The following is a 26,436-nucleotide window of genomic DNA, read 5'->3' as shown; positions in this document are numbered from 1 at the left end:
CCTCTTCCGAGCTAGGTTCGGACCACTTTCCAGGATCATGGACTTCCCAGATGAGAGATGCCTAGGACGTTTTCTTCTAGAGCTCCGCAGACACAGGGAGTCCTTAGTGAGATCCAGATCAGCTGTACTTGCTCGAGGACCAGCACAGAGAGCTGTCACCGACTTCTTCCATACCAGCACTCCGAGGGCCAATGCACCCATCATACCCGGACCACAGGCTAGTGTAGGAGCTTGGCCGAGAGGTGTGACACTCGAGAGATTTTGTGTTGTGCAGAGCTCGACGCCCCAGACCCCACAGCCCTCGCCCATGGCCACGCCACCACAAGAAGATCTGGGCCATCATCTCCCATCATCGCAGGACCTTCTCACGCCAGCTCAGTCTTACCACCTTGAGCACCATGTCACAGCGGCCCATGAGGGATGTATTAGGGTGATATGAGAGCTCTCTACTCATGTACATATATCAGATTTTAAAGTTCTAGATTTTTTGTTATCTTTCTTTATTACTATTTTGTACCCAAGATGATGTACGTCATGGATATGATGTAATCTTTTGGTCTCATAGGTCATTTTGGCCTTTTGAAGATGTTAATACAACTCTCTCTCTCTCTCTCTCTCTCTCTCTCTCTCTCTCTCAACGGCCGTTTCCTGTTACTACTACAGACACAGATGACACAAGGAGGTAGGTAGCAGTCCTAGATTACAGATTTCTTTCAGAGAGCTACGCCACCACCCCCACCACCACCACAACAGGGGGTCACACTTCAGCGCGCAAAGGATCTCCAAGCTCGACGGAGACAGAGAGCACCAGGTTACCAGACCCCCAGACTTCATCAGAGAGAGATCACTTAGATCCGGTCTCACCACCAGCTTTATGTCCAGGAGAGGCTCACACATTTTCGATCAGATCTAGGGAGGATCCTACAAGAGGTCTTTGTCCCTCCCCCACTGATGTGCACCAGCCTACATCCCCAGTATGGTATTGGATGGAGCTAGCTAGATTTGCATGGCATGATTGTATACCCGATGCATACAGTACTGCACATTGAGCCCCTAGTGATAGAGCTCCATCCATCCCTTGTCAGTTTTGATGGTCCACTCTCCCATCGATCCTTAGCTTTTCAGTTTTTAGCTTTTCACCTTTGTACCTTGTACCTTTTTCTATTATCTGGATACCCAGAGGACATTGACAGTTGTATATTGGGGATCCCATCAGAGATGGTTTGGGGCATCTATGCTTTATATGAGCAGGTCTTCAGGCGCATACGATGCCCCGAGGGGCTATCTGATGTTATTGCTAGTACCATAGGTGTGAAGCAAGGATGCCCACTCTCTCCTACACTATTTGGGCTATACATTGATGAGGTGGCTGACTTCATTGGTCACGGTGGTGGGGACGGGGTAGACATCTCAGGTACCACAGTCCACATTATGCTATATGCAAATGATATTATTCTGGTCTCTGAGTCGTGGATGAGACTACAGCACCATCTCCATGCACTCAATGACTTTTGCACACAGAGGGGACTTACAGTGAACCTTGGGAAAACCAAGGCCATGATTTTCCACACCTCAGGGCCGGTTCGACGCCGACAGGCCATCTTCACACTAGCAGGAGGACAGGTAGAGGTGGTAGACTCATATGTGTACCTGGGGATTACATTTACGACTCCGCGAGGAAGATTTACTATGGCACAGGCAGCCAGGGATAGACTCACAGGAGGGTATGCAGCTCTGGACATGCTAGAGAGACAGTGTCACCAGGCACACTTCCAGGAGCCCCGCACGAAGGGGTGGTTGTTTGACACACTAGTCACCCCTGCTTTGATGTATGCTGCAGCAGTATGGGCACCTGGGCTCGCCACCTCCACATGGTCTCAGATAGAGAGGCCTTAGATTCTCATGCTCTCACGGATGATCCGCAGCAAACCCTCCGTCCCACATGACATTGTCCGGACGGAGTTTGCTGCACCTCCTATGCTAGTAGAGGCACTCTTCCAGACGATTTGCTTCATACAGAGGATCAGAGATATGCCATTAGATCGACTCTCACATAGAGCTTTTGAGGCGTCCAGGCAGGGTTGGGTCAGGTACGCGTACTCTTGCATTTGAGGCGTTCTAAACGTACGTACGTTTTTGTACGTACGGAACGTTAAGGGCGTTTGCTTCTTTTTTTTTTTCCACGCGGCGTCGTCTCTTTAATGCTGCGCGTCGGTGGTCGTTTATTTGGGGCGGGGCTGGGCTGGCCGCCGCTGGGCTCATTAGCCTTATTATTTATAAGGCATGGCCCAAATAATGGGCCAAACTTAAAGTAGAAAAAAACAAAAAAAAAACGGGTTCGGCGGGCTGCAGAAAACGGGCGCTATTAAAAAACGAAAAAGTAAACGGGAGAGAGAAAAAAAAAACGGGAAGAAAAATGAAAAAAAAACAACGCGGCCAGCAGCGCGGCGCACACACACACACTCAGCAAGGCTGCAAGCAATCTCTCTCTCTCTCTCTCTCTCTCTCTCTCTCTCTCTCACACACACACACACACACACACACACACACAAACATGTCACACACACACTGTACACACACACGACTGAAGGTTGAATAATCTCTCTCTCTCTCTCTCTCTCTCTCTCTCTCTCTCACACACACACACACACACACACACACACACACAAACATGTGACACACACACACACACGACTGAAGGTTGAATAATCTCTCTCTCTCTCTCTCTCTCTCTCTCTCTCTCTCTCTCTCTCTCTGTGCCATGGGCAAGAAACGACATGCCTATTGGAAGCTTCACACACTCCAAGATGATGAGAAGAGCAACCAATGGAGATGCCGGTATTGTGGAGGTGACTTCAAAAGTTCAGTTACTCGCCTCATCTCTCATGTATCGGGTCTCGGTGGCAATGGCATTTCAGCTTGCAAATCTGTGCCACGCGACATAGCAAATAAGGTGATAGCCGAGCAAAATTTGAAGGCTTCACAGGGTGCAGCCATGGCAGCTGAAGACGAGGATTTGTTGGATCCTCTTCCTCCTCGAGCTGCATTTGTTAATCCAACGGCTGCTACAGGATCCTCTAGTGCAATGGGGCAGCCTAGTAGAAAGAGGGCAAGAGTAGAGGAGAGCATTATGGAGGAAGGTGCAGGTTCCGACATGCATTGTGATAGTTCTTCTAAACAGCAGACCACTCTCCCATCTCGCATCTTTAGCACCGCATGGGTAAAGGAGCGGCAAAGGGTTGCCGAGATAGAGATTGCACGCACACTTATACAATGCAATATCTCCTTCAATGTGCTTCGCACGGACCAATGGAAGAAGATGGTTCAAGCAATAGCCGCTGTGGGTTCGTGCGAGGATTGGCACGGGGTCGAATACAAACAAATGAGGACACGCATGCTAGATGAGGAGAAAGCCAGGATAGATGTGGCGCTGCAACCAATACGGGACAGCTGGAGAAAGTTTGGATGCACCATCTTGTCTGATGGATGGGCCGACATCCGAAGGCGCCACATGATAAACATTCTTGTATCATCATGTTTTGGCACCTATTTCTTGCGTGCGGTGGATGCTGGTAAGGCAGGTGAGAGTGTTACAGCTGAATTTATATATCAGCACATTAGGCAAGCCATCATAGAGGTGGGTCCAGAAAATGTTGTACAGGTGGTCACTGACAATGCCTCCAACTGTAGGAGGATGGGAGAGTTGGTAGAAGGTGAGTTCCCAAGCATTGTGTGGACTCCATGTGCTGCACATTGCTTGGATTTATTAATGGAGGATGTGGGGAAGCTTACTTGGGTGCAGCCAGTGTTGGCGGATGCCAATCGCATCACCACCTTTTTCAGAAAAAAACACAAAGCATTGGCGCTCTTTCGCAGCAAGAGCCCCGGGCTTGATATGGTACGGCCTTCCAAGACTCGATTCGCTTATGCATACATGGTCTTGGAGCGTTTGCAGAGGCTCCATGATCCTCTACAAGCCACTGTGGTTGATCCAACGTGGAAAGATCCACGACATTGCAATTCAGAGCCTACAAAGTATGTCCAACGTAAGATCTTGGACGAGAATTTTTGGGAGGAGACAGCAAAGATTGTCAAGTTGCTGAAGCCGCTCTTCTTTCTCTTGCGCATGACAGACATGGAGGGATCTACCATGGGTCTCCTCTACCACATGTTTAGGAGGATGCGGCTAGAGATTAGCCGGTCCACAGTGGTGTCTCAAGACAGGTAAGCCATTGTCAAGTGCACGTCACATGTTTATCGCACCAATCATTTTAAATTGCTCTTATTATAACTTTGGTCTTGACTCTTTTTTCCTCTCTAGAATTAGAGAACTGAATCAGATTATAGAGACGCGTTGGGAGTACATGTCTCGCCCAATTCATGGCATGGCTGCACTGCTTCATCCTCTTTATCGAAAGGATGAGACCATAAGCAATCCAGAGCTTCTTACCATGCGCGACATGTACTTGGAGGCAACCTATCCTCAGGAGCAGCAGTCAGAGGTAAACAACTCCATGGTATCCTACATGCATAGTTTGGGTGCCGCTTTTAGCAGAACCTCATGCAACAAGGAAGACGAGGCAAAGGCCCCGATTAACTGGTGGTTGATTTATGGTTATCAATCATTCCAACTCCAACAAGTGGCATTGCGGGTCCTCTCTCAAGTGAGTGACAATAACTCCCTAAATGGAATTTGGAAAACGATGTGTGATAATAAATAGGTTTTGATTACTTTAAGACTTTTATTACTTGTAGGATTGTTCAGCTGGTGCGTGTGAGCGTAATTGGAGTGCCTACTCTCTTATTCATACAAAGATCCGCAATAAACTCAAGACCAGCCAGTTGGAACGCTTGGTTTATTGCCGAGCCAATCTTCGATTGGTTCAAAATCTTAAGAAACTTGAGCATCCTATGCAGGTGACTGATTGTGTCATAGAGTCTAGACATTAGTATATACAAGTAACAATATTATGATGCATGCAGCTGCCAGCATTTTTGGCATGCCATGGTCACAGACAATTCGCATTGAACATGTTTATTGTTGTTGACAGGTTGATCCTCTATCTCTGGAGCACGTTGCTACCGCAGAAGAGGCGCAGACCGCATTGAGAAACGAGCAGGAGGAGATAATTCGCATGTTGCACAGAGAGCTGGAGAGTATAGACCGCAGGGTGACTCGGGCTTCTTCCAGGGCGTATGACATTGAGCCCAGTGGTGATGCGCATGTTGTGCAGTCGAGCGGGCGAGGTAGACGAGGCGCTAGGCGCGGGACTCGTCGAGGACGAGGACGACGCACATCTACCACATCACATGCGGAGACATCGACAGTAGCTACAGAGGAGATGCTAGATGATCATGAGAGAGTACCCTATGTAGAGCCTGAGTATGATTCTGATGGGAATGTCCTTACCGATGGAGACGTCCCATCTGATTCAGCTTCATCATCAGGTGTTGATGATGATGAGTAGCCTTTGCAGGACCTAGGTTGACCGGGGCACTTTTTACTCTCTTTAGGAGAGGTTTTTTCCCCCGTGTCCTTTGTATCGGTTTCTTTACTTGTAGCGCTTTGCGCATGCTCAGAGTTTCTGTAATCATGATTTTACCTTATGTTCATTTGTATCCTTCTTGAATCTCTACTCTTTCAATGTTCAATGTTTAAAGTTTAAACCATTCAAAGTTTATGTTTCATGAATGACATTCAATGATATGTACTAGTGGATCTAATTTATATATATATTATATTGACGCACTTTACGTACTTTTGCTCGAAGACCGTACTGTACTGCGTACCGTACCCGTACCGTACCGTACGTACCGTACGTATGGACCTACCTTGCGTCCAGGCAGCTCGCAGAGAGTGGAGATAGGAGATCATGGTATTCATAGATGATACAGTGGCTCACTCAGCATGGTATGAACATAGATCACCTCCCACCTTTCCAGTATGATATACATGCACCACACATCCAGCTCTCTCACAGTTAGAGGAACAGAGTCCTTCGGCAGGATTTATGGCAGCGATACACTCAAGAGACTTGGATACACCCAGTCAGCCTCTACTGTCGAAGATGCTATACTACTACAGAGATCAGTTTATGCGTAGCTCAGCGGATGGATTCATACAGAGAACTGGATACATGGATGTGTACATGCCTCACAGTGCCCGAGTGGTGATTGGCCAGCTCAGAGTGTCATCACACCAGCTTGAGATTGAGGCAGGTAGGGTAGCACGGATCCCCAGAGCAGAGAGGATATTCAGACTATGCCAGGAGGAGGTTGAGAGTGAGGAACATTATGTATGCAGATGTAGAGCATATAGTGTCATTAGAGAGAGATACACCACCATCTTTAGTGGACATCCCTCACTCCGCTAGATCATGGAGTCCACAAACTAGCGCAGATTTGGCTAGTTCTTGCTAGAGACACAGTGCCACAGAGAGACACTGCTACGGACTCATACCATAGGGAGAGGTGGGCGAGAGCTCCAGCTCACTGATTTCTTCCAGAGATCTATCCCAGTGCCTATCCTGACACAGGAGGGGGTTACACTTTAGCGCGCTGCTGCGGACCTCCGAGCCAGACGGAGATCGAGAGCACCAGGCTACCAGACTCCTAGACTACATCAGAGGGAGATCACAGAGATACGGGCTCGACATCAGCACCATATCCAGGAGCGGCTAGCTCACTTACACTCACACTCGGAGATCATGCTCCGAGGTATTTTTCCCTCGCCATCGCTTATGTATCACATATTACACCCCCATTATGGTACTAGTTGGAGCTAGACAGATCTGCATTGCATTCTTGTATACCCTGCGCATATAGGTTGCATACTGAGCCTCTAGTAGTAGTGCTCCATCCATCACACCCCCCCACTAGCTCACTACTTTCATAGTTTATTTCATGTTTATTTTGTCCTTTTTTTTATGGACATCCAGAAGACATTGACAGTTGTACATTGATTTGTCTCATAGGTCGAGTTCGGCCTCTAGTAGACGTTAATACAGCTTTCTTTCTTTCTTTCTTTCTTTCTCTCTCTCCGGTTGTCTCAGAAGGATACCAACTGGGTTATTCGGTCAGATATGCTCAGCCTCTACACACATTGCACATGGATCACACCTCTGGAGCCCCCCACGAAGATGCACTTCTACAGAGATCACTTCCTCACACTCACTGAGGATGAATTCATCCAGCAGCCGAGCTACTTGAGTGTTCACATGTCCCGTGCCATGCGGATTGCGATTGGCCAGATACGGGTTTCATCCCACTGCCTTAGAGTGGAGACAGGTAGAGCTGAGCGCATCTTCAGAGCCGGGAAACTCATACGGAGACCCAGAGAGGAGAGGATTTGCCGACTATGCCACACAAAGGTTGAGACGGAGGAGCATTACATATGTCGCTGCCCAGTATACTATGAGATCCGCGGGAGGTTTCACTGTCTATTTCATGAGGGATTCGGTCCACTCTCCAGGATCATTGACTTCCAGGTTCAGCGTTGCCTAGGCCTCTTCCTGCTTGAGCTCCGTAGACATAGGGACACCTTCTTGAGAGAGCCTCGGCCCCAGCGACCCCACCCCCTCCCTCGCCAGCCAATCATCACTAGTTTCTTCCAGACCCAGGAGGTGGAGGAGATTGACATAGTGGATCTTGTGGACCCTCCACGAGCTCCTTTGGACCTACCTCGCCCAAGAGGAGTTACCTCGGACCGAGCCTCTAGCGTGCTCGACACCCTCGACCCCCCCGTTGGCCACGATCACCTCATCAACTCCACATCTAGGACATGCTCCACCGCCATCGAGCTACCTTTCCACGTGACATAGCTGAGGGAGACCCTATCGGTCATACTCATCAGCCCCATGCTTGATATTTTGGAGAGTTGTATACCATCTGCTCGGAGCTGTATACCATCTGCTCACGGCTGATGTTGCTCCCATATTTTTATGTTCTTCGTATTCGATGATGAGTTTCCATGGACAATCTTGTATCACCCCAGTGAGACAGCTATGTTTATGTTTTCTTTCTGTTTTATTTTCCATTCAATGATGAGATATGCCATGGACATTATTGTATCACTTTGGTCTCATAGTCCCATTGGGTCTTTAGAAGACGCTTAATATATCTTTCTTTCTTTCTTTCTTTTCTCTCTCTCTCTCTCTCCTTGTGGCGTGAGAACCTTAGTGCACCCCCACTCTTTTCTGTTCGTGTTGTACGCTAGTGGTCGCCCTTTTGCTCACGCTACATTGCACATTACACTGTTTGCAACTTTGGGTCCTCCCTTCTCGCACGCTGTGCTCCCTGTTGCTTTGTCCTGTTCACTGCGTTGTTGTGCGCCCTGTGTTCCCCTATGCACAGAGCTACAACTACTATTGTTTATGTTGTTGCTGCGTGCGCCCTCTGTTTCCCTCCGCACAACTGCTGCTGTTGCGCATGCCCTCTGTTTCCCTACTCACAGAGTTGCTACTGCTACGGACGCCCTCTGTTCCCCTGCGCACAGAGCTGCTGTTTCCCCTCAGCCTCCCTTAATCCACGCACCCTACTCAGGCCCCCAAGGCAGCAACTAGGGGAGAATAGCAAGAATGAACCTACAAGAGGTGGAGGCATACATCAAGACTGTGGAGGACAACACCAAGAAGTGTTGGGCGAGCAGGAAGTGTTGGACAGGGTCTTGAACCAACATGAAAAATAGTTGGAAGGCCTCCACAAGAAGTTGCAAGGCAATAATTTCAAGATTGAAGAATTGGAGGCCTCGAAAAAGATGGGTGGTTTTTCCAGGCAAAGAATATCTATCACATTGCGGTCTAGTTTATGGCAGATCACTATTTGTATGTTATGGTAGTAGCATACAAATATGATTGAACAAAACTGATTGATCAGTCAGATGGAGGAGATTCGAACGGAAGAGACCCATGTACAACAATAGGCAATGCTTGCTCCAATGATAGGGAAACTCTAGGTAGAAATGGAAGCCCTAAAGGCTACTTTCAAGGACCATACAATGGAGGAAGGTGAATTGAATATAGAAGAGGGTCTTTGGAGCAGCTGAAGGCTGAGTGATAAGTTGCGGGAAGAATCACAGACCACCAAGAAAGATTGGGTGGAGATGGTGACACAGTTGCCATGAAATGCGTTTCAAAACATATGAAACGCGTTTGAAACGTTTGCAACGTTTCAAAGGGTTGAAATGAGCTGTGAAGTACAATATCTTTTTGTTTGCTGTGCCATCTTCATCTGTACCCTCACGCTTGGGTTTTCCTCTTGAGTTGTGCATTGGTGCAGCTGTGGGACTTGTGTGGCCCGCTATTCAGGTTGGTTTCTTCCAATTTTTATGATTTTGTGCAATTTCGTTGTAAGTCTCATATTCTGAAATTTGGGCTTTTTGCATCAGCTTGCCCCAAATCTCTCCCCTCTTTTGGCAAAATGTTGAGGACAAGGGATACTGTGTGGACCCATGTAACCTCCCCGTTGGCAGATACAGGGGTTTAGGCACAAAAAAATGGAAATGCAAGCACTTTGACAAAGTATCAGGTGGTTCTACAGTCAGGATAAAGGCCCATTTCTCTAGATTGAAGGGGAAAGGGATTGGTCCGTGTCCTAGAGTCCCTGCAAATTTGAAAGCCTCTCTTCAGCCATGGAAGAGAGAATAGGAGGCTATGCAAGGAATTGGGGGTGGTGGTGATGATATCCAGGATGATTTAGAGGATGAAAGCAAAAGGGCCAGGATGGAAGAGGTTCCCGATATGCAGAGTCAGGTTGATTTTCCTAGTTTCAACACCATTGGTGCTGGGTCTAGCTCTGCCCGTCGAGCCCACAGGTCTTCCTTGCCCACCAAGCCTACTTTGAAGAGGGCAAGCCTCAAAGTAGGGTTTTAGAAGCAAGCTGTCGTTGAGGCTACCTGTGAGATAACAAAGTTGTTTATTCAATGCGCTTTGTCATTTCACATTTTGCATACCCCACGTTGGAAGAAGGCCATGAGAGCTATTAGCTGCATTGGGGAGGGCCCATCTTATGAGTCTTTATGCTCCACACACTTAAAAAATGAGAAAACTAGTGTGCAATTAGAGATGGAGCCTCTCAAGGAAACTTGGCAAAAGTATGGTTATACAATTTTATGTAATTGGACAGATATGCGCAAGAGGAATGTCTACAACACCTTGTGTCCTCTTGTAAGGGCACAATGTTCTTACGTGCCATTGATGATTCGGTTCCAGGGACAGTTATGATAGGCACTTTCATTTGGGGACATTTGCGCCAGGCTTTATTAATTATTGGCCCTCAAAATGTAGTACAAGTGATCACAGACAATGGATCAAATTGTGTGTCTATGGGCAAAATGTTGGAGGATGAGTTCCCACTGATTGTGTGGACACCATGTGCAGTCCATAGCTTGGACCTCTTGATAGAGGATGTCGCCAAGGTGGGGTGGATTTCCGACATCTTCAACACATCTAGGAGGTTGGTAAAGTTTGCCACCAAGAGACCAAAGGTCCTTGCCATGTATTGTGCCCATAGTGATTTGGAGCTGTTGAAGCCCTCAAACACCAGGTTTGCTTACATGTTTATTCTGGTTGAGAGGATAGTGAGAGTCCAACTGGGACTACTCCGCAGAGTTGTGTCACAGGAGTGGATGGCATGGGAGGATCGGCAGCAACCCAAGGCATTGGCTTTTGTGCGCACAGTCACGTGAGAGAGTTGGTGGGATGAAGCCAAGGCACTTGTGAAGGCAACTCAGCCCATTTATAGTGTTCTCTGCATAACAAATATGGAGGACAACACCCTTGGACTCTTATACTGTATTGGAGAGGCACTTGACCACAACACTGTGCTACTTGCTGCGAGGTATAGATCTGCTCCTTGCTTTGTTCAATTTATTTAGTACATGGTGCCATATGGTGCTCATTGCTACATCAAAGAGGTTTGGAACCGTAGATGGGATTGGTTTCATAGACCAATCCATGCGGTTGCCCATATATTGCACCCTCTTTGGCGGAATGAGGAGCAGTGTAACGATGAGGAGTTGGAAAAGGGTTGGCAGGAGTACATCTAGAGATGGACAGGACGTGACCTTGCACTCTTGAGGCAACTTGAGGATGAGCTTCTAGTGTTTCACAATGGGAGTTTTACTTTTGGGAGAGAAACTGCAGAACTTCAAGAGAGACTGACTCTAGTTTTGCAAAATTGCATGGCAGGTCTTATGATCTATGATCTATGTCATCTATCATCTATCCGTTTAATTGATTTTCTCTCTTCTCAAGTTTCAACAATCATTGGTCATTCAATGTTCACTTGCAGCTTGCAAGCAGCAAGCAGTAGTAAGTACTAAGTACGCTGTAGGAATCAGGATACATGATGATGGTACATCATTCTGTTTCTGTTTTAAACATTTATCCATACTTTTTTGGTTGCCTGGGTTTTTTATGCATAAAACTTTCTTATCTCCTATTTTTTGCAACATGTACACCCCCCCCCCTCCCCCTTCTGCCCTGTATGAAACATTTTTGAAACACCTGCGAGGCTGTAAAACGTTTCAAACGCGTTTGGGAAACACATTTCATGAAACGCTTGACAACTATGGGTGGTGAAGAGAACAAACCTCCACAGAGCATCATACATGAGACTCGAGAAGGGGGCAGAAACACAGGACCGATAGGGCCCTCCATGTGCGAGTGTGGGGGCTACAGGTGGAGAGTTCCCCCAAGGCAGATAGCATGACGCTTTGTCAGATGATAGGAGTGGATAGGGCTGCTCCCCGCTTTGCAACATGGAGGGCAGGGAAGGATATATAGCGGCCCCTCATCATCAGATTCCCTGATGCCACTAGCAGACAAGCCTTCTTAAACAAATGGGCTGCCCTCAAGGGCACACACGTCTACCTGGGGGATGATGTCACCCTAACACAGGTGGCACACCCGGCATGAGGCGATGGTGACAGTTCATGAGGTCTGTGGAGTGAGTAAATGGCTGTCTACAGAGATCGCAAGGTCATTATCATTGAGCGCCGTCCCAAATAGGGACGCGGGGATATCAGTTAACCGGGAAAAGGTTTCTACTTTGGAGGGATCTGAGCTCCCTGTACCTGAGCGCTACACACATCTGTGCCTTCTTTGCACGCCCCTCTCCTCTCCCGTTGCCTCCTGCCCACATTACCGCTTACCTGCCCCCGCCTCTGTTGCTCTTGCTTTCTTGCTGCCCCCGCTTCCCTTCAGTTGCCCGCATTACCCTTTCCTTTGCTACCCCTGCTGCCCAGCCTTCTCTTCTGCCACCCATCCTCTTCATTGCCCTTTTCTCCCCTTCCTGCTTTCTTCTCCACCTCCCTCCTCTTCACTGCCCTTTCCTCCACCTTGCTCAACAACGGATTACTCTTAAATAGGGTTCAAGTTGGCGTTTTTTTCCCGATTAGCATCATGGCTAATCAACCCCCTCCAGGACAAATGTCAGAAGGGGTGCATTGGATCCATCTTATGGAGTCGTAGTGGCATGGCCTTTGGGACTATCCCAAAGCACAACAGGTTTGGCAGAGGATCCTTCACCTCTACACGATAGTACAGGCCGCTCCATGCACCATCACAAGTAGTGTAAACTGGCTTCGGTCTTCATACAAAACCAAAGGGCGGTGCAAAAACAAACTTGCACACAAAACACTTCAACACCTTTGAGGACCAAGAAAAGGAAAACAAACAGGGGGAGCTAGAGTGCTCCTGCAAACAGTACACGGACACCGATTGGCCCCAAAACGCAGTGGCGCCCCTTGTGGTATTTCTTTAATTGATTATAAGAGCTTTGATTACAATAAGGCTGAAAACTTAGCCGTCACAGTAGAACTCCTGAAGCCTGCAAAGACCCTGCATCATGGCTTCTTGTCCACTCGGCATTCACAAACAAGTCCAGCCATTGTTCACATCGAAAGACTCTCTCACATTGAGTCTGCATACAGAATCTTTCTCCCATGATTAGGGCTGCCACAACCATCCATAGCCTCTCACCCTATGAACAGCATCACACCCTGACACATCTAGTGCTTCTGCATCACAACACAGACTCCCAAACTATCTCTCATAAGAGAACTCGCATCACAGCTTAGCATACCATACAGTAGACACACCTATACACTCCCTCTCTACCTTCCAAGGATACTATCCATCTCTGTCATGGATCCCTTGTCCCCTGTCCAATCAGTAGCAAGGTTGTACCAAACATGGGTCCACTTCTGTGACTGCTGCCTGCATGTGACCTATCTCCTGGAGAACCATAAACATGTTTCCTCGAGAAACCTATGACCTGTTTCCACATGAAACCCTTAGGCCTGTTTCCCTTTGAAACTTTTGTCCTGTTTTCATACAGAACCATTCACAGCACCATTCAACAACAGTGCCTACAACGGCATACATCCTTTATGTCCAGAGAAACCAGCCCCCTGGCCACCCAGGAGAAGAGCACGCAGCCCTGAGCGCCTGCAGTCCAGCCCTCCTGTGCACCAAGTGAGAGAGAGAGAGAAAAGAGCATGTGCCGCAGCTTCAGCCCTCCTCCTACTGTTCAGCCCTCAGCTTTTGCACACATGGAAAAGCGCCCAAAAGCAGCCCGACAGCCCCTGTTTTCTCCCAAAAAGCAAGAGAGAGAAAGAGAGAGACCTGTCTTCAATCTCCAGAACCTCCCCTAGACTTGCGAAGAGAGAGAGATCGGCTGTGCGCTTCTTGCAGCCCGACAGTCCTCCAAGGAGAAGCACGTATCTCTGCTGCATCTGCCCGTCCAGCCCTCCCTGCAGACTTGTCCGCTGCTCACCAGAAAGAGAGAGAAAGAAAGAACTGCAGCCTGGCTCCCCCTTTGTTCAGCCCACCAGTAGTTAGGAGAGGGAGAGGGCTCTGCGCTTCCTGGAGCCCGATTGCTGCTGTATTCAGCCCACCTCCATCAAGTCCTGCCCACGGTTGCCCTCCATGGGGGGGAGAGAGAAAACGAAGAAGCACCCCAGTCCCCTGTCCCAACCAACCTACCAAATTTTTCCACAAGCCAAAGCTCCTTTTCATCAAAAGAGAGGCGCCTCTTTTCTGCCCACCAAGCCCTCTTTTTTTCCAAAAGCACACACGTGGCCCCAATAATAGCATATGGGCCACGTTTACTTTCATAAAGGGCATTATAATGTTTTTAAAGGTTTTTAAAACCTTTTGAGTTAAAATCTCTTTGTCCCCTTCACACTTGGGGTTGTCCACACATGGGTTTCCTTTTTAACTCCAATCTGATGCCATTCACACTATCCACCATGTCCCCGTGCACACTTGCAGACTGTCTAGAGAAAAACACAGAGTCGTGCTAAGTAGCCTGGGTGATTGAGACTGGCCCCACTCTCTCCTACAAGATGGCAGGAGGAGGGGAGGCTCTCCTCAGAGTCTCTTACTGCTGCAAGATTAATATTATTCCCACTCCCAAAAGATCGTTGGAGCCTTGGTCCTTGATGTAAGATCCCTGTTTCCACCGAGCAACGGATTCGGGGTACTAGCAGCGGAAGTAGCACTTCTCGCGCGGGACAGGGGTCTCACACTCGGGGCCTCGCCCACGGATATCCGGACAAGAGACTAATCCGTCGGTTTTCCAAAACCGAACCCGGAAAAACTTCCTTCATCCGGGAAGTACGGGCGATTCCACCAGGATAACTCTTTACTCTAACGTAGTCAAGACCATTACTCAACAAGCTGATCCGCCGACTGCACCTATAAAGATACTCGGTCAGATCAAGGAAGAAACTTGCACTTGGATCATTGGGATCAACGCTTTTTTCCCCATTAAGAGGCACAACCGTTGATTCCTATCCATAGAACAAATACTATCCGGAATTTACTTTATCTATCGTAAACAGAAATTGAGTCTTGATTTACGGATCCATCAGTCCAGCCTAACCCCATCCAGTCCCATGGGTTAGCCAACCGCCCAACCACTGTAGTGATGGGATCCAATTAAGAATTTGGTTAGGTTTTGTCCCGGGTACCAAGGAAAAGAGTTCCAAGGTCCCCTAGCCAGAAGTTCATGCAAACATAAAACTAGTCACACCACTTACACACCCAATATGAAATTGCCTTTTTCTTAGCATCAGCTAACTTTAAAACAATCCTTTAATGAAACCATTATGTCACTGATGACAATCCTCAGTGTCTCTGGTTGAATCCTTATTTCGAGTCATTCATTCATCTTCATCGGTATACTTATGGCATCATTGGCAACCAGAACGCTCACCACCTGTTCACTCAGGGACCTTTTCCATAGTTCCTAGCTCATAGTAACCGGCAATATATTCATATAACAGAATGGAATCTCCGTGGAAGATCAGCAAGATCAACCCACAGATCCATATAAAAGAGCCATGGACTCATCCGTTGAGAACCAGCAAGGTTAATCAACCAGATTCATGCCCGGCTTCAGAAAACAATTCTTATTCTTTATTCCAATATCTTCCACGACGCACGTGTGGGTATCTTCGGCGACCCCGAGCCCGAGCACCGTATGGTCAGCACCCTCTAGGATCCTTCGCAGGTGACCTAGCGCTTCACTCATAGGCCGCTTCCTTGGTCCCTCATCCACCTTACCGGAAGCTCACCATTTAAATCGAACCGAGGCTGGTCAAGACCTCGGTCGACCTTGCTACGCGAGACGTCCTCTATTGACTCTCCGTCAGCAGTTGCAACTTTAACAGTTAGGTCTTCATGACCTTAATCCACAAGACGGTCAAAATGCTTCCCTAGCATTCTTGACATAAAACGGTCATTTACAAACAGTCACAAAATACAGTTTCTAAATCGAACTCTCGTCTTTGCACATTATCCCTCAGTCCACATTACTTATTGCACATTCCATTCAATGTGTACTCATTCTCATCCATTTCCTCATATCGACGACACATTAATTCATATACACATTCACATTCACATCCATACATCCACATCTACATGCATACATCCATGTTTACATCCTCATTTATACATTCACATCCCATATCCACATTCATACATACACATCCATATCCACATGCATACATCCACATCCACATCCATACATCCACATTTACATGCTTACCTCCATTTTCACATCCTCATTTATACATCCACATCCCATATCCACATTCATACATACACATCCATATCCACATCCATACATCCACATCCACATGCATACATCCACTATCACGTCCTCATTCATACATCCACATCCACATACATACATACATCCATATCCACATTCCCATTCACATCTATACATCCACATCTACATCCACATACATACATACATCCACATCCACATTCCACATTCACATCTATACATTCACATCTACATCCACATTCACATACATTCACATCCACATTCCCATTCACATCTATACATCCACATACATACATACATCCACATCCACATTCCACATTCACATCTATACATCCACATCTACATCCACATTCACATACATCCACATCCACATTCCCATTTACATCTATACATCCACATCTACATCCACATTCACATCTATGCATATACATCTTCACGCATACATCCATTTTCACATTCATACATCCACACTCCCATCTCCACATCCACACATCCACATACATACATCCATTTTCACATTCCCATTCATATAGCCCCATATGCCTTCACATCTAATCTTTTACATCACATCCATTCTCGCTCTATCACAACCCATATACATCTTATCCTATCACATACACTTCTTACCTCATCCCATACACATCTTATCACATCTTAATTCATCTTATCACCTCCTAACTTATTTCATAAGCATCTTATCACCTCTTATCACATCTTATACACCTCTTATCACATCCTATTACATGTCATATCTATTTATAGAATACAAGAGAATTCTTATATTTGATATAAGATTTCTTTACACATTTATTTATGCATAAATTCTATTTAAGGAGATTAATACTTTCGAAGTAAAAATCAATCTTTTATGCATCTTCCTATGCATAAATTCATTTTAAATGAAAATGACACTTTTGAATTAACTTTCAATCTTTTATGCATTTTCTTATGCATAAATTCAATTTAGATGAGAATGACACTTTTAAATTTAAAATCAATCTTTTATGCATCTTCTTATGCATAAATTCAATTTGGTAGGAATTACACTTTTAGAATAAAAGAATTTCTCTTATGCATCTAAGTTATGCATAAAATCCATTTATGATGAAAATCACACTTTTAATATAAAAAGAATATCTTTTATGCATATCTCTATGCATGAAATCCAATATGATAAAAGTAACACTTTTACAATAAAATAATCAACTTTTATGCATATCTCTATGCATGAAATTCAAATATGATAAAAGTAACACTTTTATAATAAAATAATCAACTTTTATGCATACCTCTATGCATGAAATCTAAATATGATAAAAGTAACACTTTTATAATAAAATAATCAACTTTTATGCAAACCTCTATGCATGAAATCCAAATATGATAAAAGTAACACTTTTATAATAAAATAATCAACTTTTATACATACCTCTGCATGAAATCCAATTATGATAAAAGTAACACTTTTACAATAAAATAATCATCTTTTATGCATACCTCTATGCATGAAATCCAATTATGCTAAAAGTAACACTTCTGTAATAAAATAATCATCTTTTATGCATACCTCTATGCATGAAATTCAATTATGCTAAAAGTAACAATTTTGTAATAAAATAATCAACTTTTATGCATACCTCTATGCATGAAATCCAAATATGATAAAAGTAACACTTTTATAATAAAATAATCAACTTTTATGCATACCTCTATGCATGAAATTCAAATATGATAAAAGTAACACTTTTATAATAAAATAATCAACTTTTATGCATACCTCTATGCATGAAATCCAAATATGATAAAAGTAACACTTTTACAATAAAATAATCATCTTTTATGCATACCTCTATGCATGAAATTCAATTATGCTAAAAGTAACACTTTTGTAATAAAATAATCATCTTTTATGCATACCTCTATGCATGAAATTCAATTATGCTAAAAGTAACACTTTTGTAATAAAATAATCATCTTTTATGCATACCTCTATGCATGAAATTTAAATATGATAAAAGTAACACTTTTACATTAAAATAATAATCTTTTATGCATACCTCTATGTATGAAATCTAATTATGATAAAAGTAACACTTTTATGTTAAAATAATAATCTTTTATGCATATCTTTATGCATGAAAATCAATTATGTATAATATAAAAATTAATTTCTCTATGATTACAATGAATATCTTTCAATTAATCTAGGATGATAATTTCTAGAATATGGTAGGAAGTTCTCTTTTCATGCTTTGAATGAAATTATTTTATGCGTATTTTTTATAAAAATTTTGCCATAGCTCCGCTGCTATGACTGATAAATCTCAAATTTTCTAAGGGATAAAGCTTATCATTAAGGAAATAAATAGAATGATCCCTAATTGGATCATTAATCCATAATGGATTGAATCATTAATATTCATGAAATACATAATCTAAAAGCATAGAAAAAAGCTATTAATTTGGTCTCAAGCATAGATTAATCTTGGATTAAGGAAAAGCTTTGTGAAAAGCTTCATTTGGATTGAGAATGGGTCATGAGTATGACCATTTCTTGAGTGAGAGAGAGAAATTACATAAAATCCATTAGAATTAAGCATAAATAAAAATTTATGTAATTCTTAACTATCATTAATCAATTAACTTCAATAGCATTCATTAAATTATGTAACTCTTCACTACCATTCATCAATTAACTTCAATAGCATTTAAAAACCATTCTAATTAAACTTCTCAAGCTTGAGAGGGGTTGAGAAGAGAGAAACATTGAGAAATTATAAAAAATAATCAAAATTTACTAATTACCTTACAAATTTCTTGATTCTTTGTTCACGGTAGAGGCTCCCAACTAATCAATTGGTTAAGTATGTTGATGGAGCCACCAATGGGGGATTGAAGAAAGAGGGAAGCTCCAATTTCTTCAATTTGGAGAGAATTTTAGAGAATAGTAGAAATTAGCATTATTTCAGCATAACTCTAGTATAGTAAAATTCTTCTATTTTTTTCAAAGGACTCATGTTCTATTTATAGGAGAGGGAAGCTCTAACCAAAGCTAACTAAATTCTAGAATTTTTCAAATTCAGTTTGGTTGAATTTGGACTAGATTTGGACCTAGTTTGATTACTTTTTGATTCGGTTTGGTTCCATTTTGATTTGGTTTGGTTCAAGAGAGAGGAGAGATAAAAATATCACATTATTTTTGAGTTTAAAACTCATTCAAGCATGTGAAATATGCACCTCTTGTAATGGACTCCCCTTCCTTACATATGTGTCAAAATGGAATCATTATACCCAAAATATCTCATATTTTTAATATTGCTCATAGTTTTTTACTAATAACCCTTGTACATTTTCAACTCTTCATCTTATGTGAGCATTTACTCATTTTTGGAATCTAGACCCTTAGGCTAAGGTCCTTCATATCCATTTCCAATTAATTCTAATTGCACATTAGAAAGTTCTTTTTGAATTTCTGTTTCAGGGGAACTTATTTTAATAAGATGAGTTATTTTTCTATCCAAAAATATTTATAATCTGAATATTCTCTCTCTAGAATATTTTCTCTCTCTATGTTAAAACAGGCAGAGACGAGATCTCTTATATTTCTGAAAAGAGAATTGATTAAAGGAGAATATGCTGGACATTTTGAGAGGTTGGGGAGGAATCTTACATTCTCTCCCACTTGAAAAACGCGAGATATCCTCATCTCGCAAACTTGGGATAATTTCGCGAGATGCACGAACATGAGACTTAGAGAAAGATTTAATTAAGATTAACCACCAATTAAAAAGTCTCAAAGAGAGTAAGGGTTAAGACAAGAACAAGATTTAAACTTTATTCATTCTTGGAACATATACAGTAAGGATAGAAGAACTCTTTACACTTCCATAAGCCCGTCCATCATATGATCACAAAAGCAGCACTCACAAGCTGCGCACGTATAAGGTAACTCATCTATGGAATAATTCTGTTGGTTATTGCCGCACCTATCTTAGTGGTATCTCTGAGAGGCAAGCCAAAAACGGGGTAAAGGTATATCTTCTGATGAGGAAGAAAACACGCCAGTAAGAAGACCCGCTCAGAAAACCCAAGATGTCTTGATCTCATGACGCAGTAGTATCGGGGACCCAAACCCAAGGCTTCAATAACCATGGCCAAGTGGACATTGTTACGAAAGTGCTGCTGACCCCAGGGTGTTACCCTAGTTATATCTTGATAGGTCCGCCATTTGGTCTGAGCTACAGAAGTTCCCAAGTGAGAAAAAAGTGAGCGCTCATACTGTTCTATAAAATCCTTCTTCACAGACTCGCTTGCGTCTTGAAGGTGAGAAATCATCATGGATAAAACTAATTCCTGTTGCCAAGCCATGAAGGAGATTAAGAAGAAAGGAGATCTATGGAAGTAAGATTACTGTGAGCGACAAGTAAAAGTTACGACTTATATAAAAGAAGGAGCTAGCGTAACTTAGAAGCCAACGGTATCTTGCCACTGAAGTTTTACTGTCTTTCCATGATTTGGATTTGGTACATTTTTCTATAGAAGGCATTAAGAACTTTGAGATGAAGAGATAAAAGAAGTTCGTAGGCTAAGTCACCTACTTTCTTTGGTCCACAATATCTGGGGGATAACTACTTATACTCCCCTAGAGATAAAGAAATTCTTTTGGTCCGTATTCAAATGAAGACTATAACTGCTTCTTTGAATTCTCTGATTGTCCTCTTCTTATCTGTATATTGTCTCTGTCGATCCTGGGCAGCGTTTATATCTTTATGAATTGCCTACATCTGTTGCTGTAAGTCGCCAAGCATTTGACTGGTCATCTCGACCCTAATCAATGGGTCGGACCTAGTTAATGGAGTTAAGCAATCTTGTCCGAGACGGACCCTGATTAGATTGGTATGAAGGAATTGGTCTCTGAATTTGGGTTCTAGACTTTCCTGTGCCCTTTTCATGGTAGGAGTCGGGCAGTCTTTTAACTGATGGTCAAAACCTTGGCATCCAAAACACCGGTTCTCACTTCTGAATTCATCGTTCTGAATATTTAAAACAGGTGGGCTCCTGAGAAGGTATTCTGGGTAAAGTGTCTTCCCTTTTTAAACAGAATCTTTCTTTTATTTAGAGAGGGAATAATTATAAGATTCTTACTCCTGTATACCTCGAAGGTTGGGGAAGAAATCTTACATTCTACCCCACTTAGATGTTCTTATCTCGCAAAGTAGAGGACAACTCTTTTTCTTAAGATCCAATTTATTCTGGGGTTCCTTATATTCAGGTCAACCCAACAGAATACGGGGATAAATATCCCTTATATAGAACTCATAATTAAATAACAATTCATTCAGATCATATCATTCATATCTTTAACACGATAATGGTCCATTAGACCGAAAAATTTTCTTCATTCCTCCACGAGAATTTCAGTTAAGTAAGTTCTCAATTTGACATCCCTTAATTTGATCATCCGTGTCAAGTATTAACAGTAGCAATTTGACAGCACAATCCACTAATCTCATAGTGATTTGCTGAAATCATTATCATCATTTATCATCATAGGGACTCGTCCCATTCATCCTCATTGTGGTTTTGCTCAGGTTATTATATTTCAACTAAATTTCAGAAATCATCATTTTTTAATCAGAATCCAAATCAATTCATCAGTTCTCAAATAAAATTAAAATCATATCAACCACATTCGAAATCATCATCTGGATAACATTAACACTTATAATTTCAAGTCTTAGATTTACTCGTATATACTGCCGGTAAAGAGCTGCAGTTATACCCTCGGTATATACGGGTAGTCATGATACTTGGAACTATAAGGTAAATACCATCATGTCTAGGCCTCAAGCAAGTCAGGGTTCCATAGAATTGCGGTACTTCCATCTGAAGACCCAATTACTAATTTACAAATTTTGAGTTTGAATATCAAATTGTATGAATTATATCACACAATTACAACCTTTTTGTGCTTCTTGATAAATTTTTGACATATTTGGCTTCTCAGTTGATCTTTATTAGCCCATTGGCTCTGATAAACAGATTTTTCTTTATCCGATCGTCCGTAAACAATCACTTAAATTAAAAAAAACATTTGTATATTTATATACAAGTTGCAATAAGTACATAGAGTGGCTCGGCTCCAAAATTCAAAATCTCCTCGAGAGACGCATAAGACGACGGTACTGGGCCATAGTCATGCCCTGTTACATATTTTCTCTAATTGCGAAGGGAGCTATTATTTTCTCCTTAGGGATAAATCGACTAAAGTGTCTATAAACTCGGCAAGCAAGTCTGAAATTTTGAGGCGTTGAATGATATAGAATGACACCACGCGTCATTTTCAGCTTTATCAAAATCATGGTCAATGAGAGGTTCTGCCTCAGCATTGCATGCCGGTTGTTGCAAGAGGCGTGGATATATAGCCCTGCAAACCACTTATGCTGTTGTCTCTCCACTAGGTTAGGAAAATATAATTCCTCGAAATGGCGTATGAGTCTTGCTCGGCTTGTTCGAGTTGAAGCGGAAGAGATGAGATGCTCGAAGGCAAATGCAATCATATCTTGAGACTGGGTGAGGTCCGGAATACCAGATAAATGGGGAACTTCCATCTATAAAAACAATTTCTTTGATTACAATTTCTTCATTAAAGGAGCTTACAGAATGAAAATACATTATGAAAATGCTGTTTCTGAATTCTTATTACCAATTTCAGATAAGAATTTAATTATCCTTATTAGCTTTCAATTTGGCTCTGATACCAATTGTAAGATCCCTGTTCCCACCGAGCAACGGATTCGGGATACTAGCAGCGGAAGTAGCACTTCTCGCGCGGGACAGGGGTCCCACACTCGGGGCCTCGCCCACGGATATCCGGACAAGAGACTAATCCATCGGTTTTCCAAAACCGAACCCGGAAAAACTTCCTTCACCCGGAAAGTACGGGCGATTCCACCAGGATAACTCTTTACTCTAACGTAGTCAAGACCATTAGTGAACAAGCTGATCCGCCGACTGCACCTATAAAGATACTCGGTCAGATCAAGGAAGAAACTTGCACTTGGATCATTGGGATCAACGCTTTTTTCCCCATTAAGAGGCACAGCCGTTGATTCCTATCCATAGAACAAATACTATCCGGAATTTACTTTATCTATCGTAAACAGAAATTGAGTCTCGATTTATGGATCCATCAGTCCAGCCTAACCCCATCCAGTCCCATGGGTTAGCCAACCGCCCAACCACTGTAGTGATGTGATCCAATTAAGAATTTGGTTAGGTTTTGTCTCGGGTACCAAGGAAAAGAGTTCCAAGGTCCCCTAGCCGGAAGTTCATGCAAACATAAAACTAGTCACACCACTTACATACCCAATATGAAATTGCCTTTTTCTTAGCATCAGCTAACTTTAAAACAATCCTTTAATGAAACAATTATGTCACTGATGACAATCCTCAGTGTCTCTGGTTGAATCCTTATTTCGAGTCATTCATTCATCATCGGTATACTTATGGCATCATTGGCAACCAGAACGCTCACCACCTGTTCACTCAGGGGCCTTTTCCATAGTTCCTAGCTCATAGTAACCGGCAATATATTCATATAACAGAATGGAATCTCCGTGGAAGATCAGCAAGATCAACCCACAGATCCATATAAAAGAGCCATGGACTCATCCGTTGAGAACTAGCAAGGTCAATCAACCAGATCCATGCCCGGCTTCAGAAAAGAATTCTTATTCTTTATTCCAATATCTTCCACGACGCACGTGTGGATATCTTCGGCGACCCAGAGCCCGAGCACCGTATGGTCAGCACTCTCTAGGATCCTTCGCAGGTGACCTAGCGCTTCACTCATAGGCCGCTTCCTTGGTCCCTCATCCACCGTACCGGAAGTTCACCATTTAAATGGAACCGAGGCTGGTCAAGACCTCGGTCGACCTTGCTACGCGAGACGTCCTCCATTGACTCTCCGTCAGCAGTTGCAACTTTAACAGTTAGGTCTTCATGACCTTAATCCACAAGACGGTCAAAATGCTTCCCCAGCATTCTTGACATAAAACAGTCATTTACAAACAGTCACAAAATACAGTTTCTAAATCGAACTCTCGTCTTTCCACATTATCCCTCCTTAGTCCACATTACTTATTCCACATTCCATTCAATGTGTACTCATTCTCATCCATTTCCTCATATCGACGACATATTAATTCATATACACATTCACATTCACATCCATACATCCACATCTACATGCATACATCCATTTTTACATCCTCATTTATACATCCACATCCCATATCCACATTCATATATACACATCCATATCCACATCCATACATCCACATCCACATCCACATTCATATCCATACATCCACATTTACATGCTTACCTCCATTTTCACATCCTCATTTATACATCCACATCCCATATCCACATTCATACATACACATCCATATCCACATCCATACATCCACATCCACATGCATACATCCACTATCACGTCCTCATTCATACATCCACATCCACATACATACATACATCCACATCCACATTCCACATTCACATCTATACATCCACATCTACATCCACATACATACATACATCCACATCCACATTCCACATTCACATCTATACATTCACATCTACATCCACATTCACATACATCCACATCCACATTCCCATTCACATCTATACATCCACATCTACATCCACATACATACATACATCCACATCCACATTCCACATTCACATCTATACATCCACATTCACATACATCCACATCCACATTCCCATTCACATCTATACATCCACATCTACATCCACATTCACATCTATGCATATACATCTTCATGCATACATCCATTTTCACATTCATACATCCACACTCCCATCTCCACATCCACACATCCACATACATACATCCATTTCCACATTCCAATTCATATAGCCCCATATGCCTTCACATCTAATCTTTTACATCACATCCATCACAACCCATATACATCTTATCCTATCACATACACTTCTTACCTCATCCCATACACATCTTATCACATCTTAATTCATCTTATCACCTCCTAACTTATTTCATAAGCATCTTATCACCTCTTATCACATCTTATACACCTCTTATCACATCCTATTACATGTCATATCTATTTATAGAATACAAGAGAATTCTTATATTTGATATAAGATTTCTTTACACATTTATTTATGCATAAATTCAATTTAAGGAGATTAATACTTTCGAAGTAAAAATCAATCTTTTATGCATCTTCCTATACATAAATTCATTTTAAATGAAAATGACACTTTTGAATTAAATTTCAATCTTTTATGCATTTTCCTATGCATAAATTCAATTTAGCTGAGAATGACACTTTTAAATTTAAAATCAATCTTTTATGCATCTTCTTATGCATAAATTCAATTTGGTAGGAATTACACTTTTAGAATAAAAGAATTTCTCTTATGCATCTAAGTTATGCATAAAAACCATTTATGATGAAAATCACACTTTTAATATAAAAAGAATATCTTTTATGCATACCTCTATGCATGAAATCCAATATGATAAAAGTAACACTTTTACAATAAAATAATCAACTTTTATGCATACCTCTATGCATGAAATTCAAATATGATAAAAGTAACACTTTTATAATAAAATAATCAACTTTTATGCATACCTCTATGCATGAAATCGAAATATGATAATAGTAACACTTTTATAATAAAATAATGCATGAAATCCAAATATGATAAAAGTAACACTTTTATAATAAAATAATCAACTTTTATGCATACCTCTATGCATGAAATCCAAATATGATAAAAGTAACACTTTTATAATAAAATAATCAACTTTTATGCATACCTCTATGCATGAAATCCAATTATGATAAAAGTAACACTTCTACAATAAAATAATCATCTTTTATGCATACCTCTATGCATGAAATCCAATTATGCTAAAAGTAACACTTTTGTAATAAAATTATCATCTTTTTTGCATACCTCTATGCATGAAATTCAATTATGCTAAAAGTAACACTTTTGTAATAAAATAATCATCTTTTATGCATACCTCTATGCATGAAATCCAAATATGATAAAAGTAACACTTTTATAATAAAATAATCAACTTTTATGCATACCTCTATGCATGAAATCCAAATATGATAAAAGTAACACTTTTATAATAAAATAATCAACTTTTATGCATACCTCTATGCATGAAATCCAATTATGATAAAAGTAACACTTTTATAATAAAATAATCAACTTTTATGCATACCTCTATGCATGAAATCCAATTATGATAAAAGTAACACTTTTACAATAAAATAATAA

General features: G+C 42.2%; 2 protein-coding genes across 2 annotated transcripts in view; both read left to right on the top strand.

The window, feature by feature from the left end:
- The window catches only part of LOC147605195 (uncharacterized), a 204,783-nt gene that overhangs the window by 7,238 nt on the left and 171,109 nt on the right, over positions 1 to 26,436 (top strand). The gene's annotated exons all lie outside the window — the stretch shown is intronic.
- LOC147605196 (uncharacterized) lies at positions 2,524 to 5,613 on the top strand. Its single transcript, XM_086794193.1, has 4 exons — positions 2,524 to 4,224; positions 4,322 to 4,664; positions 4,756 to 4,917; positions 5,052 to 5,613. The coding sequence occupies exons 1-4, from the start codon at positions 2,762 to 2,764 to the stop codon at positions 5,466 to 5,468; spliced, it is 2,385 nt and encodes a 794-aa protein (XP_086650319.1). The 5' UTR covers positions 2,524 to 2,761; the 3' UTR covers positions 5,469 to 5,613.

The sequence above is a fragment of the Cibotium barometz genome, chromosome 60 (assembly GCF_041138505.1).
Source record: "Cibotium barometz isolate CiBa-2024 chromosome 60, ASM4113850v1, whole genome shotgun sequence".
NCBI classification, from domain to species: Eukaryota; Viridiplantae; Streptophyta; class Polypodiopsida; order Cyatheales; family Cibotiaceae; genus Cibotium; species Cibotium barometz.
This window is presented reverse-complemented; position numbering and strand designations above follow the sequence as displayed.

What these genes read in the sequence shown, in the direction of transcription:
- LOC147605196 (XM_086794193.1), top strand. Translation starts at nt 2,762, where the DNA reads ATGGGCAAGAAACGACATGCCTATTGGAAGCTTCACACACTCCAAGAT. An exon ending in CATTGCGGGTCCTCTCTCAA is followed by an intron (nt 4,665 to 4,755) that starts GTGAGTGACAAT and finishes TATTACTTGTAG; the next exon opens with GATTGTTCAGCTGGTGCGTG. An exon ending in AACTTGAGCATCCTATGCAG is followed by an intron (nt 4,918 to 5,051) that starts GTGACTGATTGT and finishes TGTTGTTGACAG; the next exon opens with GTTGATCCTCTATCTCTGGA.